The 19,077-nt window shown below is 33.9% G+C and overlaps 3 protein-coding genes across 5 annotated transcripts; 1 reads left to right on the top strand and 2 right to left on the bottom strand.

Annotated features, from left to right (window-relative positions):
- Window positions 1-1,475: 1,475 nt before the first annotated feature.
- LOC112052203 (ufm1-specific protease 2) lies at window positions 1,476-7,235 on the bottom strand. Of its 2 annotated transcripts, none has more exons than XM_024091199.2 (10): window positions 7,097-7,235; window positions 6,675-6,896; window positions 6,366-6,593; window positions 5,858-6,031; window positions 5,306-5,405; window positions 4,849-4,995; window positions 4,336-4,458; window positions 3,492-3,753; window positions 2,661-2,914; window positions 1,476-1,725 (listed from the first exon to the last, which is right to left on the bottom strand). In XM_024091199.2, exons 1-10 carry the CDS (start codon window positions 7,133-7,135, stop codon window positions 1,514-1,516), a joined length of 1,761 nt encoding a protein of 586 aa, XP_023946967.1. In that variant the 5' UTR covers window positions 7,136-7,235; the 3' UTR covers window positions 1,476-1,513. The 2 variants fall into 2 exon arrangements, with proteins under 2 accessions (XP_023946967.1, XP_052738282.1); XM_052882322.1 differs by lacking the exon at window positions 7,097-7,235 and adding an exon at window positions 7,003-7,035.
- Window positions 7,236-13,931: 6,696 nt separating this feature from the next.
- On the bottom strand, window positions 13,932-15,998 carry LOC112052204 (exosome complex component RRP43). Its single transcript, XM_024091200.2, has 5 exons — window positions 15,816-15,998; window positions 15,563-15,737; window positions 15,189-15,483; window positions 14,357-14,486; window positions 13,932-14,172 (listed from the first exon to the last, which is right to left on the bottom strand). Exons 1-5 carry the CDS (start codon window positions 15,830-15,832, stop codon window positions 13,944-13,946), a joined length of 846 nt encoding a protein of 281 aa, XP_023946968.1. The 5' UTR covers window positions 15,833-15,998; the 3' UTR covers window positions 13,932-13,943.
- A 193-nt stretch (window positions 15,999-16,191) lies between these two features.
- LOC112052205 (60S ribosomal protein L31) lies at window positions 16,192-17,974 on the top strand. 2 transcript variants are annotated; one of them, XM_024091201.2, is made up of 3 exons: window positions 16,192-16,333; window positions 16,471-16,700; window positions 17,806-17,974. In XM_024091201.2, the coding sequence occupies exons 2-3, from the start codon at window positions 16,477-16,479 to the stop codon at window positions 17,954-17,956; spliced, it is 375 nt and encodes a 124-aa protein (XP_023946969.1). In that variant the 5' UTR covers window positions 16,192-16,333; window positions 16,471-16,476; the 3' UTR covers window positions 17,957-17,974. The 2 variants fall into 2 exon arrangements, with proteins under 2 accessions (XP_023946969.1, XP_023946970.1); XM_024091202.1 differs by having other exon boundaries at window positions 16,315-16,386.
- The last annotated feature ends 1,103 nt before the right edge of the window (window positions 17,975-19,077 follow it).

Here is a 19,077-nt window from a genome sequence, read left to right as displayed (position 1 = left end):
AAGTGATGTTATAACTTGAATTAAAATTATGCCGAAGTATTAGTTCTTCTACACACACATACCTATATACAATCAGTTTTATTGCTGAATGTTTTTGCAGCATTAGTGTTGCAATGCTTTACTAGACATATGGGATTCTAGACCGTTATATTAAACTAGCGGATGCCCACGACTTCGTCCGCCATTAGACCTCTTTAATCCAGCCCTTACAGTAGTATCGCTTGAAAACGGAGTAACTTCTCCTATTTTCCCCACATTTCCCTTCACTGCTATGCTTCTATTGATCGTAGCGTGATGAAAAGTATACTATAACCTGCTCAGGAGTATGAAGAATAATTGTACCAAATTTCGTTAAAGTCCGTCAAATAGTTTTTGTTTCTATAACGAACATACAGACAGACAGACAAAAAAATTTACTGATTGCATTTTTGGCATCAGTATCGATCACTCATCACCCCCTGATAGTTACTTTGGAAATATTATATTTCATGTTCAGAATTGACCTTTCTACAGATTTATTATAAGTATAGATAAAGACTGAATGCAACTAAAAAAAAAATATTTCAATCCTAATTCTAAATCTCAATATATTACAATACGACCATACCACATATACAAATCATACAATCAATATGTATTTCGGTATGTTGATGAAAAAAATATAAATGCAAAGAAAATCCCTCAATAAATTAAATAAATATTTCCAATTCTTTGTTCTTCCAATAAATAAATATAGTTTCACGCCTATCAATATATTTTGCTTAATTAGCAAAGTAAGAATATTTATCAAATTCACCTTTATAAAACCTAACCAGTCTTTCTATGCAGTATAATATTTAGCTTGGCCAGTTCGTTGATGAAACTCCCATAATATGCGGCCGACGGGAGGAAAGACTGCGCGGGTGTGAAATCGTACGTGCAGGAAAGTGAGGTGCATCAGTCGTGGGTTTTTCATTCATCGCTACACGCCCCCCGCGCGGACCGTCGGGAGTGTTACGAACGAATTTGCCAAGCTATAGTTATTCAATTCAGCGATATCATTCATTATGGAGTAAACTGAAGACAAAATTAAAATTCACAGAGGTAACTAGCGTGCGACTAATTTAGATTACCTACTTCTTTCATTTATAAATAAATGTTAATCAGTTTTGGAATTTAATTTTAATTTATAATAATATAATATTGAGCAGTGAATTCACTAGCCACTTGTTATTAAAAAAATAAAACATTTTTTACTTAAATGCAGGATGGAACTATAAACCATCTATGTTAACGATTTTCGTATTTCAAAACAGTAAAACACTGATTCAAAGTGTCGAGTAATGAAGTAACATTTTGGCGCAGATAAATTTATAAATTAGAAATTAATTAAAACTTTGAAAATTAAAAATCTGTAAAACGCAATGAAATGCAATTCATAGGCAATTAATATAAAAAAAAATATTACAATTCACCAAATAACAAAACAGTAAAAATATATACACAAAAACCAATAATTTTATTAAAAAAAAAATTATATAGCCGGTTTTGTTTGTGGTAGACATAGATTATAATGAGCCGTTTTGTTCCAAAAGTCTGAGTTCTTCCAGCCGCACCAGCCCTTGCTGACGACGACGGTGACGTCATCGACACCTGTGTAGTGCGGGTCCAGTATGAGGTACCGCGTGTCGTTGGTGACACTGTTGTACTCCACGCCGAGTATTGTATGCGCTAGCACGCCACCACCTACAACAGAGTAGCATTAGCAGGTCCAATTTAACATCTAAGTATTCATTTACACGAGCGGCTTCTGCTACCAACTGCAGTCGAGGACGTCTCGGCGGCAGGCGACGGCGTCGCCGACTGCAGCCAACGGGAGTCGACAGCAGTCGGGACCGTCATCGACCGCTGCCGAGTCGATTGCAGTCGACGACGCCGTCGCCTGCCGCCTAGACGTCGCCGACTCCAGTCGACTGCGGTCGTCGGTAGAGTTGCCGATCACGTAAATGAATCCTAATATGTATGTAAAGCTAGTCTTAGCAGAAGCTTCAAAAGTGGATTAAATAAAAATATGAGAAACCAATGTTCCCTGCAAGCTAGCATCAATCGGTTCCCTGCAACCCGCTTGATGTTCTCGGTCCACATATTGGGGGTCGATCAACACTGCGCTTTCCGGTGCGGGGTCGCCATTCCAGCAATTCGGGATCCCATCGGTTCTTCGAACTATGTGACCTGCCCATTGCCACTTCAGCTTCGCGACAATTTATAATATAAGTTGTTTAAAACATAATTATAAAAAAACAAATAATAAGTCCTCAACTATCCAGAACCTGGAGAAATACTACTCAAGGTCAAAGGTTAAAAAAATAGAGTTTTTCGCAATTTTCAGCAATTTTTAGAGCGTGTAATTAGATGAGGACTTTTAAAATTTCGTTTCTAATTATTATGTTTTGAATGATTATACCAATTTTTAGCTTTATGGGAATTAATATTCCCTCAGATTTCTCACTGGTGTAAATATTTACTAATCTGTGAACTACCAGCACAAATTAATCATATTGGTTATTTATTAATTTTACTCTGTTTTGGGTTAATTATACTTTAGGAGTTTAGAATGAAATGAAACAAGTTGACACAACTACCTACTACATCACCTCACTGTTAACATAGTAATTACTAACCTATCATGATTGGGCTCCCATGCCTTTCAAAATGGTGTACCAGCTCTGGTGTGTAACTGAGCAATTCTGAGCCAGTGTTTGCAAAAATAATCCTAGATTGTACACCCAAGATGGTTTCCAAACAGAACATCACTTCTGTAGACCCTATCCATTGCTTTGAGCCTAAAAATGAGGATGGCTTATCACCAATATTAACAAGGCACTGTTGGATATCTCTGTGAGTTGGTATGTCGTTTGTACTATATCCTTGAAACCTAAAACACACAAATATAATAAATTACTTGAAATATTACAAAAAAAATCATGATACACTAAATTAGCCTTTGTGCATACTGTATTATTTTTGAAATTTATCATTAACAAAATTGGTATATTATTTATTATATAGCTACTCATAAATAAAAAAGTGTCCATATAGTCTTAATTTAATGTTTTAAAAATCATCTTTCAAAAGATCTAATTTCCTTTATTTTTTTTCAAACTTTTCATCCCGGAAAAATCCACGGTTTCCGAGGGATTTTTGAAAAACTAAATTTCACGCGGAAGAATAAATTTCGCTGATCTCTTTTTTAACTTTTGGCTTATAAATAATACAAATTTTATATTTAATTAAAAAAATAAAATAAAATAAAATTTTAGCAACCACTTTGTAGGTCAGGTTGTCCTGCGACATAGGCCTTACCCCCTTTTTTCCACTCAATGTCAATAATTGTTATAGGCTGATACATTCTACTACACTACAGAACAAAAAAAAAAGTTTAAAGTACCAAAAGTTTCAATAAAAAAAGTATAAAGTACCAATAAAAGGCTTAGGTTCTGTAGTTTGCTTACCTAAACCACGAAAATATGGTTTGCATAGAGCGGTAGGCACAACCCCATCCATCATCATTGAAGTTATCTTGCATATAGTGGTGATAGGTGTAACGTCCTCGCACCAGGGCCACAGCTACGTCTGGCTTGACCGGCTGAACTGGTATTGCTTCGTGTGGGTTAATTAACTTAGCACTATTTGATGTATATGCGTTCCCCCTTCGGAATATAGGCCTGTCTTGTGGCAAAGATAACTGTTCGTGTAGTGACCTCCTATCGCTTTCTGAAAAAAAAAATATACTTAAACATTCTTTTAACTTCTTACGTTACGTTAAATGAAGATGAATTTAGATTTAGATGATAAATTTTTCTTTGTGACGTTCTTAAAAAACTCAAATGAATCTTATATATAATAAATGAATCTTGAATCTTCCTAAGCACAAATCTCGAGAATGGCTGAACCAATTTCGCTAATTCTTTTTTTAGAATACTCCTTGAACCGCAAGGACAGTTGTTACTGAGCTTTTTTTACGTGATGGGTAGGCTAGGGGTAGATTAGGGGTAGGGTAGGAATAGGATAGGGGTAAGGTAGTGGTAGAGTAGGGAAGAACTGGACAAAAGTCAAAGCGAAGCTTGACCAGGTCTGCTAATAAGATTATATTTTTCTTTCTGCTGGACCAAGTAAGAACCACATAACAATAGTTTTAATAGTTTTGGAAAATAACATGAACAGACAGATAATAATTTAAAAAAATACTTTTCTGAATTCTGTTTCTTGTCTTTTATTGACAATTTTGTTTTATGGTTGGTTAGTTATTTTATAACCATTTTTGGTACACTTGAAGTTTGTAACTCAATTACTTACCCATGCTTTCATCTGGTATGCCCTTAGGTACAATTCTTGTGATGAAATGACCAATTTCTGGGGGAAGAAAATGGAATGTTTCTGGTAGACGTAAACCTGCTCCATCACCAATACCTTCTTGACCTGTCACAGACAGAATGAAATATAATTATCTTATGGTCATGAAATCTGTTTGACTTAATTATACAAAACTGTCTAAAGTAGTATTTGTATTGTGGTAGGATATAGAATTTACTAGATGCAAAATGAATACATATTTAATTTTTTTTTTATATTTTGATAAATAAAAAGTTTTACTGTAATGTGATATATTTGATGATACCTAGCTTGCTGATTAATGGACATTCCTTATGGAAAATGAATTTTCCAAGAATAATATAAAAAAGAGCCACTTTGCATATTTCAGAAATGTAAAATAGATATTTATATGAATATGCATAAACTGAATGCTTGATTACATTTCTAAGTTAGCAAAACAAACTGTAATTTATGTTAAAAATGTAGTATACCCACCCAACTGCTCCAATAATACATGTTCAAGTAATCTGAGAGACCTGCAGGCAGCTTCAACTAGCACTGTATACAATTCTGACAGTTTTGTATTCCTGTGTATCATGGCCAATGTGTCAACTCTTAATGGCATACTGATGCAAAATGCAGCTGAAAAATGTTAAAAATAAAAATTTTTACTTGCAATAAAAAAATGTTGTTGATCAATTTCATTGAGCATTATCTATACTAATATACAGGGTGCTCGTATGGATGTTTGGATGTTTGTTACTCATTAACGCCGCAACTACTGAACCAGTTTGGCTGAATTTTTAAATGGAATTAGATTTTCCTCTGGATTAACACATAGGCTACTTTTTATCCCGAAAAATCTATGGATCCCGAGGGATTTGTGAAAAAGTAAATTCCACGCAGACGTAGTCGCGGGCGTCCACTAGTCTTTAATAAATGTACAACTTACGTTTCCTTTGTGTAGTCATCATCTTAACAGCTGTTTTCACAAGTTTATCTGATAGCATGTCTTTTGTTGTTTTCAATACTAAATTAACAGGAACTATTTCCTATAAATTGTTAGAAACTCAATTTAATTTTTATCCTACACAATGCAGCATAAACTAAAATATATTATAAAAATTAAAGACCTCTAGTCATTTGTAATTTTACATGAATACCAGTCTATGTAACCAGAACCTTGTTAAGATAAAATTCATTGCATGCATTTCAGCATTTTTTAACACAAGGATAAAAAACACAGATAATTCTTATTATATGGTTGAGATAACTTTTCTGTGCTATTACCATGATATTCTAAAATTCTCATATTGCAAGGAATGTTTGTATTACCTATAAATACTGAGAAATAAATAATATACAATGTGTTATAAATAGTTAGTGTTTTGTCATATTAGCAGTCATTACAATAAATAACAATTGTCATAAAATTGGACAAGAATCCAAAATACATTGAATAACTTCTTAAAAGTTAATTAATTTAAATGTTCAATGAACTTACCACTTTATTTATACTGTGTTTTTTCTTTTTGGAACTCTGTTCTGGGCCAAGGGAGTCCATTAACTCTCCTATATTGGCTTCTGTACTTGTGCCTGTCACTCCTACATCTGAGGCTACTCCAAATAAGTATATTGAGGTGCCATCAATATGAAACGAGACTTGGCCAGATGCTATCTAAGTATTAGAAATACATACATATTTTATTTGAAACATTTAAAAAAAAATCACTGCTATACAGGGCATTTACTTTTACAAAAAATCTTTTGGTAGTCAAGATTTTTTATACTAGCCTCATACTAGCCTGTTGTAAATCCACAGTTTATCTGTACAAATCCTATTCCCACAAGACAATTTGAGATATAAATTTTGGGCAATGCTAATTCAGAGTATAATGTCTTTGCGCCATTTTTTATCCAGATCTATTTAACAGTTCTGGAGTTACAATTAGTGTAAGTAAACCAACATTGTTTAATCCATTTCTATTTAACTGACAAGAAATGTCACTCACTTTTTTTCTTTTATTCTGCATAATATTTTTGACTCCCGCTATTGTTGCTTCACAAGTCAACGGCAGCACAGTGTTCAGACGTACATGAATAAACTGTTTCCACAGTTCCTCTGGCTGTAGGACCTCATAGTTTGTTTCTTCAAATTTGTCATGCACCAAAAAATGTGCTTTAATCTGTTTATCCTTACTGATTACAATAAAAAGTGGATTGTCCGTTATGTCTACGTCCTGTGAAAACAGTGTAAAGTATGTAATAGTCTCTCAGTTATAATTATATAATTTTTATACAAAACACCTAAAAATACTTGCCTGAAATATCTCCTTAGGTTTAGATTCAATTGACAAAGTTTCACTGAATTTTATAACACCGCACAACTCTACTTCGGCGGGCAATTGTAGAAGAAGTTGCCTGTATGTTTTTTGCTCGTTTTCAAAAAACTCTAAACTTAGTCCTACGACGAGCAAAGTGCCGTCGTACATGAGACCGTACAGACATCCTGTCGGCTCATTCGTATCGAGTTTGGATAGCCGCTGAAAATAAAAAAATATCTAAATTCATAGGAAATTAGAACTTATTAAAAATTATTCCAGGTGATGACGTCTAACGCAAAAACTTTGCAAGAACAAAATATTATACCTTGCACGATATATACATTATATAGTAAATAAGTTATATACTAACTAACAAGTAATTTCAATACTAATTCTTTGATAAATTAAAATATTTTTACCTCAATAACATATTTTGATATTATAAGACGTGGTGACATTTTGAAGTCGAACTGCCGCCCAAAGACAAAAAGTGAAGGCCTGACACTTAGAGTAATTTAATCTAGCTGCACAGTACAGATACTATTGTACAGACAAACAGTTCTGTGGTACAGACAAAGAACACAGACGACAAATGAAGGCCAAAGAGTATTTATTCACTACGCTTATTGCAGCTACGTCCCACAGCGGTCTGCCCCCACTACGATTTGTGAGTTGTGATGAGGTTTTTTCGGTTATCAAAGGTCTAAGCAAAAAAAAAACGGTTTTCTGTAAAGTCGGTTTACTGACGATAGTTGAATGTAACAACGTCATGAGAAAATACTTATGGAATGGTTCCATTTTTCAAAAGAAAATGTTCGTTTTTCTAAATCACATAGACCAGATTAAACTCTATTTCTTGTAAAAAAGTTGGCAACCCTAGAGCGAGGGAACGACGCATGACGTCATCTTTTTTCAAGTGTGCAGCCGGCTCCATCGAATTACGTCACGTCAAAAATGACCCCAAGTCTCGACTCTATATGCAACAAAGCGTTAACAACAACGTTCTAAACAACTTAGATACTAGATAGTTGAGCGGCTAATATTTTTAATGCTCTCTTGACCCACTGCTCCATCATCAAAGCGTGGAATGGAAGGAAGCAACGGTCATAGATATTCACAAGCTAGGCAAGCCGTAATCTCCCTATTAGTTTAATCAACACTACTGCCAAGGCGTATTATTATTCTTAACCGTTCAATGGCTGTATGCGATAAGTTATAACTTCTCATCAAACACCAGTTTGGATTTAGAACCTAACACCCTACGTACAGCAAGCTCACCGCCTCACGGAGCATATTCTCGCTGGCCTGACCCAGCTAACTGCAAGGCCTTCGACCAAGTCTGGCATGAAGGTCTACTAGTTAAGCTCAGCTGATTCGGGGTACTTATCAGACTAGTCAGATTGCTTCATGATTAGCTGTCAAATCGCACCTTTCGATACGGCCTCTCTCGTCCTCCAGGCCGATCAAAGCGGTAATCCCTCAAGGCTCCGTGTTTCTATATTCACTCTTTAGGATACCTCCATCTCTTTACCCACCATCCATCCAGGCGTGCAATTCGCGCAGTTCGCGGATGACACCGCACTGTTTGTCACGCACCCTTACCGTTGATTCATAATAGCCCGTCTCCAGAAAACGGTAACACACTTAACAAAGTGGTGCTTACTGTTTGGCATTTAGGTAGGTAGACGTTTCGCAAATGGAGGATAGAGGTAAACCCAGGGAAGAGTGCAGCAGTACTCTTCTTATGGAACTTTGCGCGGCATTATTTCTCCGATCCAAGTTCACTCTTTTATATCACCTAAATAGTATTGGCATATTAACATCCATATACATTCTACTCTATGATGAATTGAAGAAGTGCCATAATATAGGTAGGTACTCCCAAAGTTACAAAACCTAATCCAGGTATTGAGCTTAATAATATGTTGTCTAATAGTGTGTATGACTATGCCACTACAATGTAATAATCTTATGATACCTACTTGCTGTATTTGATCGATTCATGACGAACATATTGTAAAGCTATCCTTATCAGAGTAGGTAGGTACTTAATATGGCATGCGAGTTTATGCAGTTTTATTGGTACTTGCTGGCATGTCATTAGCAACCCATTTTCGGCTCATTGTTAAGAACGAGTCTCCTATCAGAATGGGCGTTAGGCCCATAATATTCCACCACCCAATGCAGTTTGGCAGATTTCAGACACATAGAGAAATAAGAAAAGGGGAATGTCCATTCCCGGCCCAGACCTTTCGTCCCCGCCCCCCACTTTGCATAAAACTAAAAAATACTTGATAATTTTTGTTTAATAATGAATAAATTACTTTATCCATAGCGGTTTGCTATAACTTTCCTCAAAAAATAAGTTTCACAACGATATTTGACAATATTATAGTTGTTGTATGACATTTTTGAAGACACGAACATGAACAGTGTTGCCAGCTAAGTGATTTATTTGGTTTAATCAATATTTTAACCGAATAATAATAATCGATCTTTTTCTACAACAAAATCACCTGGAAAAGCAAAAGTTGTAATAGATTATAATGTTTTTGATTATAATATCTGCCTCACTCTTTAAAAACCATTGCATAGTCGACATTATAAAACGTTTCTTGATATCAAAGTACCTATTATATTTTTCGCAATAACCAACCACTAAGAACTCAACTGATTTTTTTAGTTTAATCGATATTGAAATGGATAATAATAATAATCGAGCATAACATTAAGAACCTAGGATCACTGCGTAGAAACATTACCAACTGCGCCATTTAAATACTATCTATACTAATATTATAAAGCTGGAGAGTTTGTTTGTTTGTTTTTGATTGAACGCGCTAATCTCAGGCACTACTGGTCCGATTTGAAAAATTCTTTCAGTGTTAGATAACCCATTTATCGAGGAAGGCTATAAGCTATATATTATCTCCGCATTCCTACGGGAACGGGAACCACGCGGGTAAACCGCGCGGCGTCAGCTAGTATAATATATAATATGAGTAGTAGCGCAAGCCCGTAACTTCGGCGCGTGCAATGCGGTTTTTCACGATCGGCCAACGCGCAAGCTACAGCTATACTAAGCTGATATAAATAAGTGGTCAAAGTGGTCTTAATAGTTGATATTCAATCCCTTTCTTCTGATAACTTTTTCCTTTCATCCGATCTAACTAAATCAAATTCTATATATTTCTATGTATGTATAAATAGTATACATATTGTAGATAATATATTATGTTTACATAATACATTGACATAAAATTGCAGGCGTCCGCAATTTTGTCCGGGTGAAAACGCAATATCATGACAAACTACTTGTATAAACCTTCTTCTTGAATCACTTTATTTATTATTGAAAACCAATAAAAAAACCATTGCGTCGTGTAAAAGATGGTGAAAACAATGACGTGTTATTCTAGTAATAAAATTATTCAATTAGAAATCGATACGAAGTTATTCGATTTTTCGTGTTTCGTATGGCAACATCGATTTGACTTTTGGACAGATAATCTGTTGATGTCAATAATTGTCAATGTCATTCTCATTTTATTAATTAGCTAATGTCATTGAATTCATTTAGGTACTGATTTTGTCTGTTTTCTGTTTACCTTCAGTATTTTTTGAACCGAATTATAATTTTTCAAACCACAGCTATAATATAAATAAAACTTGCACGAAGTTAAATTCGAAATTCGAATAATGTTGACCCTGAACCGGAAAAATTGCAAGTTTATTTCAGCTCTCAGATGTAAATACAAGAGGACATTTACGCTGCATTAATCAATGTTAATATCAATATTAAAATTATTATAGTTGGCATCAATTGTCAATAAAATGTCACGAAAATACGAATACATTCTGTTTGAAACATGCTCGTAAACAAGTACACAGCAGGTGCAGGCAGCATAAATAATGTTTGATCCATTTTTAATGTGAAAAACGATTATTATTCATAAGAAATAATATGTATAACTTTAATAATTTTTGTCATGTTATTGTGTCAAGTCACAACAGAGTGTAGTTTCCCATATAAGTGTTGAAGTGTCGCTCAGTGTATTTTTATGACTAACCAATATTGCTGTATTAAAAAGTACATTTACTGTGTAATTACTGGCGTAGAAGGCATAACATCTAGTCAGATGTAGGACAGCACATAGGTTTTCTTGCATTGTTGATGGTTTGTTCAAGCAATATTTAGTGCATAAAAGTATTATAGTATATTTATCCTACTTTTCTGATTAATATTAAATGTGAACTGTGAGTTTGTATGTCAGTTTGCTACATTTTCACACCCTAAACCAATTTTAAAACAGTAATAAATAGTGCATACTAGAGAATTATCTTAATTCTCAGTGTGTGTGAAGTCTGCCAATCCGCATTGGGCCAGTGTGGTGGACTATTGGCCTAACCTCTATCATTCTGAGAGGAGACTCGAGCTCAGTAGTGAGCCGAATATGGGTTGATGATGACGACGAATAAATTGTGGAATAACATAACATTATTAAATCCACTAAGTAAACCAATTTTAAAACTCTGATTAAATTATTTGCTGGATTTTCATATTTTATTACTATTTCGGTTATCCAGCGTCATCCCAAGTTTGTCAAAATTGCTGGAAAACGACTGATAAAGCAGTATCTTGCTCAAGTGAAGAACGGAAAATAATTATGTAATAGCGACAAACACTCCAAATCAATGTTGTTTTCCTCGCTGTAATAATTCCAACAGGCTAACTGTTATGAACTATATAGGTAGGTACATCTATTTTGTCAATTTAATTATTATGTGCCTCATTAGTATTGTTTTCTCTTACAATCAATATACAACACAATCTTGAACCATTTTACTAATTGAAGATTTTGCTTCATTATTAAAAATAATATGAGTATGTATAATAATCATTTAGATTAAGAAAATATTTAACACACACCATACAGTTTATCTATATCTTGGCTTAACAGAAACATTTAAATTAAATTATAAAACACAAACAACAGCCGGGACACAATTCATTTATTTACAGTGCTTGTAAACTAAGCCTTGGTTTTGCAAACAAGCACTTTTGAAATAATAAGGTTGACTATTTGTCCATCTCCAGACAGACAGACAGACCTCATCACCAGATAGGAAGACAAGTTCTGCTGAGGAGAGTCAGCAAGAAACTCAACAGTCACTCTTTTTTAGAAAAGTAATACAATATTATAATTTACAATTGTTAACATCATTACAATAATTTCTTTTAGTAGAAGCTGATCCAATGGCCTCCAAGTAGTGGCGTGCACTTCATACATGCATTAAAGTACTGCATATCCTAAGAGTTGTCTTCATTAGTAAATACAGATTTTTCCACTTTGCTTAATTTTATTACTAGTGCATACCCTGATCGACAACCATATGCACGCCACTGCCTGGTTGGTTGGTTGTTTCATTTATTGATTTATTTGTTAAGCTTGTTGGTTACATAAAACAATAAATCTATTCATGTACAGCTTTAATGTTACTTCATCTCCGGTGTACTTTTTGAGCAGTGAGAGTGATAAAATAAAATATTTTTTTTTTTATGTCTAGCAAACTTTTATTAAAAAAATTATTTAACCAAATCCTTATTTATACATCATATTATCATCTCCATATACTTTTATGGGGGGGCGTAACTGGGTTTCTTGGGCCAACGTTGTATGGGCTGGTGGACATTCCCCTTTCTAGGTATGCAGGTTTCCTTACGATGTTTTTCCTTCACGTGATATTTAAGTTCTTAAACATAACTGAAAAGTTGGAGGTGCATGTCCCGGATCGGATTCGAACCTACGTCCTCCGAATTGAAGGCAGAGAAAACTGCGCCCCGTGGCGTTACCTGCGAAAAGTAAGTATGTATACCTACACATAATTTAATTTTAACTATTGGTTTCAAGAATCCGAAGATTTTTTAAGAAGTAGATTCTCATTTCAACGCGTAAGTACTTATAATAATAATAATAATAATATAGCCTTTATTCAGACGTAGGTACATATTTTACAATTTATTTAATTTAAGGTGACACCAACAACTTTGTCTGTTTGCCCAACTTTGGCAAAGGCCTCCTCCATTTCCTTCCATTTGGGTCGGTCCAACGCCTTCCTTGTCCATGCCTCCCCTGCTACCGCCTTTAACTCGTCTTCCCATCTTCGGAACTGTCTGCCTCGATTCCTTTTGCTATTTCTTGGATACCAATATACAATAGTTTTATTCCATTTTTTTGTTCCTCTTATTATATGGCCTGTCCATTTCCACTTAAGTTTCCTTATCCTTGTTATGACATTCTCTATTTTCGTGTGTTTTCTTATTGTCATATTGTTTATTCGGTCTGATCTTCTTATATTTAGCATGCTCCTCTCCATTGCTGTCTGGCATGTCTCTAATTTCTTATTTTGCGCTTTAGTGAGTGCCCAAGTTTGACAACCATAGGTCAAGATTGGTAACACACAGGTGTTGTATAGCTTGGACTTAAGAGACATCTTGGTTTCTGTGTTTTTCATGATTTCTTTTAATCCCCAGTAACACTTCCATGCATTACCAATTCTGGTGTCTATTTCCTTTGACATAACATCGGTATTCGAGATCAGTTGGCCCAGATACGAATATTCCTTTACATACTCAATCGGCTCACCATAGATAGAGATATAGTCCTCAGATGAGTTTGTTATGGCTTTGGTTTTAGAGGTGTTTATTGTAAGACCTACCAAGCTACTTTCTTTTTCTAAGTCTACGAGCATGTTCTGTAGGTGGACTGTTGTTGTAGCGAATATTATGATATCGTCAGCGAATCGTAGATGAGATAATTTTTCACCATTTATGTTAAGCCCGCGTAAGCGTAAGTACTTACGATTCATTTATTACGTAATAACCTTTTAATCTGTGATCATACGAGTTAGGCTCGAGTTAGGTATGCCTGAAGTGTTGCAAACAGTACAGTCAAACACATGAGAACTCATATTGGTGACAGGCCTTACAGTCTCAATCTTGTAACCTATGCAAGTATGAATGTGCACTAAGGTCAGCTAATAGACTTAGTATGATTATTTCTACTGCAAGTGTCAATGTTCCCGCTGTGGAATGGTAATATAACAGTGTTTTTGAGCAAGAGTACTGAAATAATTATTATTAGGTGTAAAATGATTAGTGATTTATACCCTCATTATCAATTTGTTTGTTGGTAAACAGTACTCATCAAGAAAGGCTGTAGTATAGGTATAAGTTCAATAAAAGAAAAAATATACCAAAAAATTTCATTTTACTTCTCCATTTTTTATACAGGTTTCAATTACTTGTTCAACAAGTTTACATCTTTGTTTAGCTAAGGATATTGTTCGCTTTTCATCTTCTGTCGACAGATTGCAGCCACCAAATTTTTGTATTCCACAGAAAAGTCCCTTGTTCCAACATACAATAAGGTTAGCTCCAATACCACCACACATTTCCTCTTCATAAGCTGATGGGTCGGCCAATATAATGTTCCTAAAACAATACATTAATAACAATTAAAACATTATAGTGTGAATACTAAATATACAATTTATGAATTTTCTATTGTCTAACTTCAGAAAAAAAAAACAATGCAATTACCTTTTATAATCAAACATATAAAAAATCATATTTTTTTGGTTAAAATGTTGACAAAATACATACTTTCATTAATTACCTTGGCAATTTATGATAAATACCAAAACTAGTGGCAACTGGTAAACCATGTACTTGCAGAGGTATTTTTACACCAGTATCCACTTTGACTTCTTCTGTTTCATTATCATAAGTCACAGTTGGTAAAGATACTAAAAAAAAAATGGTGTAATGTTAAAATGAAAACTAATCATAATTATTATTGTAAAATAGCTGTGCTTCAGTTTCACCTGGATAAATGTCTGAGAATAAAAAGTAGCTTATGTAAAAATAAAAGACAAATCAAGTTTGCAAAAGCAGGTTAAATAATAAATTCCACAAGCAAACCCTATTCAATCTAAGATCTGCACCTGATTGCACTGGGTCAGGGATCTAGGGAATGAATCCTATAAGTTGACTGTTGTATTAAGAGTTCAATTACATATATCCAGCTGCATCTAGATACATCCCATAGCTATTGTATTGTCATTTAATTACATATGTGTATACAAATTTTAAAGATAATATAGGCGTTTTGTATTTTTTAGTGTATCGCCTGAACAAAAACATATGGCAATATTTTTTGGTGTTAGCCATTGATTTCGAATTTAAAATATATGTAATTTAATAATACACAATATATAAAAAAAATTAGATATATCTCGTTTCTGTCGGGCCTGGGTCACAGATGACCGTATTTCTTTGTCTATGGCTTTAGCCATTGAGCTGTAATATCCATAATAATATTTAAATTAATGTTAGAAGGGTCCCAAATATGCCTTTGTCCAAAAAAACTCAACCAGGGTTTCTTATCTTATCGTAAATTCTATTTATAAACTGATTTTGTGATAAATTATATATATCAAAATACATACATGTTTTCAAACTTGTAATTAAAGCAATGATACAGGCGTCCACAATGCTACCATCATAATCCAAGCAGACCAAGTCACAGTATATAACCCAAGCAAGTTTGTCAGTTACAACACATAGATCTTTTAAATCAACACATTTTGAATTTATCACAATATCTGATACTATATTGCTGATGACTTGAGCATAGTCTGAAGGGGGTCCTGGGCGGAACTTTGACGAGCATAGAGGCAAAAGTTCTACATTAGATATTAGAAACCCTATATCAGGTTCCTCAGCTTTGGGTCTTGCTAGTTCCTGAAAAAAAAAATAACAATGATAATATTGTGTTTGAATTGATAATGAAATAAAACACATGAATGGTGAATTTTCTAACCAACTTGATACCACAAACAACCGTAGTATTCCCACATTTCACAATCGCGGAGGCATCCGCCGAGGTTATTCCATTAATGTTGATAATAACATCACGTTGCTGGTCGAAATCTCTACCGTCTGGACGAACGTCTTGGTTAATATAATCATTAAAATATTTGGAGGGATGTATGTGCCTGAAAGTTTAATATTTAAATTCGTAAAATCAGTTTGTTGAAGCATAACCTCTAAATATTTTTTTAACTTTAAATTACTTGTATACTTCTGTCATTTTTTGAGTAATTTACACAATTGTCACTAATTAAGCTAAACTTTCTGAAGTTTTTATGCACTTCTAAACACGGGTTTCAAATTTTAGTTAGATAAAATAAATAAACAAACAAATCACAAAAGCAAAACGTATCTTTGCCTAAAAATCACATCACAGACTACAACTACAATACAATACTAACCCAGACTCATTCTTCTTCAGTCTTATATTGATAATGGACTTTCTATGACTCAGTTGCGTATAGATGTAAAATATGAAAATAATCAATCAAAGCTTACACGCTTTGACACCTAAACGTAATGATTCTTTACAAACTATTCTGCTTCTTTTCTGTTTTCATTACGCTGAATAATGTTAATATCTCCGGTTACGCTCCGAGGTTTATTACACATCTACTACACCACAGATTAGAGAGCACTGACAGTCTGACACACTCTGACATTGACATTAGAAAATGTCTTATTTTGACAGTTCTTTTAGATTCAGCGAGCGCGATCTAAGGTGTGTTTATAAAATTAAATCTGAAATAATCCCAAGTAAAATACTTTCAATAAGTAATAACTTCTCAAATTAAATTCGAGTAATGGTTGGGGAAGGTGACAAGTGATATATTTCCATTTACTTGTTTGTTATTACAGATCACAATGGCTAAACCGAAAGGGGAAAGAAAAGGTAAATCCGCGATCAATGAAGTAGTGACTCGCGAATACACGATAAATTTACACAAGCGGCTTCATGGAGTCGGCTTCAAGAGACGCGCACCCCGTGCTATTAAAGAAGTTCGCAAGTTTGCGGAAAAACAAATGGGAACCCCAGACGTCCGTGTTGATACCAGGCTAAACAAATACCTATGGTCAAAGGGAGTCCGGTGAGTTAAATTATATATTATTATTTACCACTCGGATATATTTATGTGGGTTTTAGTTATTATTACCTTTAACGACGATGTAAACAAACTTATAACCTCTTCAAACTTTTCATGTCTTGGTATACACATACCACTCTTCACTGTATTAACTCTTAAAATAGCTGTAAAAACATAGTAAATGTAGGATTAGCGCTATATTGTTTAAATATTTATCAAATTTTCATTGCTAATCATAATTCTCTCAATAGTTTCACGGTTGAGGGGCTTGACTTAGTCCAAAAGGACTAGAACCATGTAAATAGATGATACCTAATCATTTCTAGAGCACATAATATATCTGTAGTGTTGAATTTTTCACCATATAAATAAACATTATATTTGTGATCTGAAATTGCTTAAAATTCTGAAACTTATAGCTCTATATTGAGGAATATTTATTAGTATTGACCTTAAACTAAAGCCAAACTGTGTAATGTTTATCGACAAAAATAAAATTAAAATCAAGGTAGAAAATGCATGTTATTTCATACTGCAACCAAAAAACAGTACATAATTTATATTTATAATTATATAAATTAAATTCAATTTTGGGCATGGACCTCCAACTTTGCAGTCATGTGCATTTTAAGAAATTAAATATTGTGTCTTGTAACAGTTTTTGGAAAATGATTGTGAGGAAACCTGCACAATAGAGAATTTAATTATTATTAATTTAATCTTATGAATTAAGTAAAAAGTTTATTAAAATAATAATAATAAATAAAGTGTAAAATGACTAGTGATTTATACCATCACTTTTAACTTGTTGATAAACATTCCACATTTAGTGTAGTGTCTTAGCACAGAGTTAATTTTTTAAAAGAAATATTACAATCTGTTAAAACTTATAATATAAAATTCTCCATTTTTGAAACAGTTTCCACTTATATCATATAGTTATGCCAACTTGTGTTGTGAAATTCATGTAGGAAGTATGTACTCTGAATTCTGTACTATAGTTTATAAAGGCATGTCCAACTTCCAACCACTCAATCATATATGCACATAAATTTTATTTTAGGTGAAACAACATGCAATTCTATAAATTTTGAAATGTTTATTTCAGAAATGTTCCCTTCAGAGTACGGGTAAGGCTGTCTCGCAGACGTAATGATGATGAAGACTCCGCACACAAGCTATTCACGCTCGTCACCTATGTGCCTGTTGCGTCCATCAAAGGCTTGCAAACTGAGAATGTTGATGCTAGCCAAGAATAAACAATTAAGTTAAGCTTACTATGTGTTTTATTTGATGTATGCATACAAAGAATTTGTTTATAACACAGAACATAGAAAACACTACAGCTACAGTTTGTTTCATGTAGGATGGTGCAGGTGACATTTTGTTTCACTCTTCAAAGTTTGCTGAGATTCATGATAATAGTATGTATTATGAACGTCATGCAAGTGATTGTCGCTGTACCCATGCTATCTGAAAAACACTAAAGCCGGATTTATATTTGTCTGACGTGTCGTGTCGTGACGCATCAGAACAGAATCGTTATCATTCATTTTTATAAGGCAACATTTACACTTATGTGATGTGACATGCCGTGATGGCTTCTGATGTGCGAATCAATATCATACAAAATGTATGATATTGATTCTGTTCTGATGTGTCACGTTAATGCTTTAACAATAGAAGCATCAAGCTGCCCCCCTTGCTGCTTCTATTGCTATATTTTATAAGAAATTAAGACTTCAGTCAACTAGCTAATACTAAAGCGCTGCTGCTAACTAACTAATAGAGTATGCATGTATTAACTGAACCGAACTGCTTAATTATATTATTTTAAGTTTACTCTATGTGACCTCCATTAAGGTCTATTTTCTTTTACTATACAGGGTGCTCGGGAGTATTTCCCATAAGTTCAAGGTGTTGATGAGTCCACTTATAGGAGCCGAACTGCTTAATTATATTTTTTTAACTAAAAAATTAAAAAATTTTAATAAAAAAAATTCAACCGACTTCCAACTCAAAAATAACCTAAACTAAAAAGCAAAAAATAACATCTTACCTATGTGCTACCTTCTGATCAGTTTGAAGGCGGTGCCAAGCCAGTGATGTTTCAATTCAAGCCGTTTAAATTACGTAATTTTTGTAGTTCTTTCAGAAACGGCTTTAATTAAAACACTGGATTGGCACCGCCTTCAAACTGATAATCGTCAAAAACCCTTCATATCTTTCAAAGACCCATCCAACGATACCTCATACTATGAGATAAACAAGTAAAAAAAAATTCATTCCATCTACATGTTTTTACGACTTTGTTTACAATTTTAATGATAATACTGATGCTTAATTACAGCGAAATTAAGGGTTCCTTGTGGACTACGGA

This window comes from Bicyclus anynana, chromosome 6, assembly GCF_947172395.1.
Source record: "Bicyclus anynana chromosome 6, ilBicAnyn1.1, whole genome shotgun sequence".
NCBI classification, from domain to species: Eukaryota; Metazoa; Arthropoda; class Insecta; order Lepidoptera; family Nymphalidae; genus Bicyclus; species Bicyclus anynana.
This window is presented reverse-complemented; position numbering and strand designations above follow the sequence as displayed.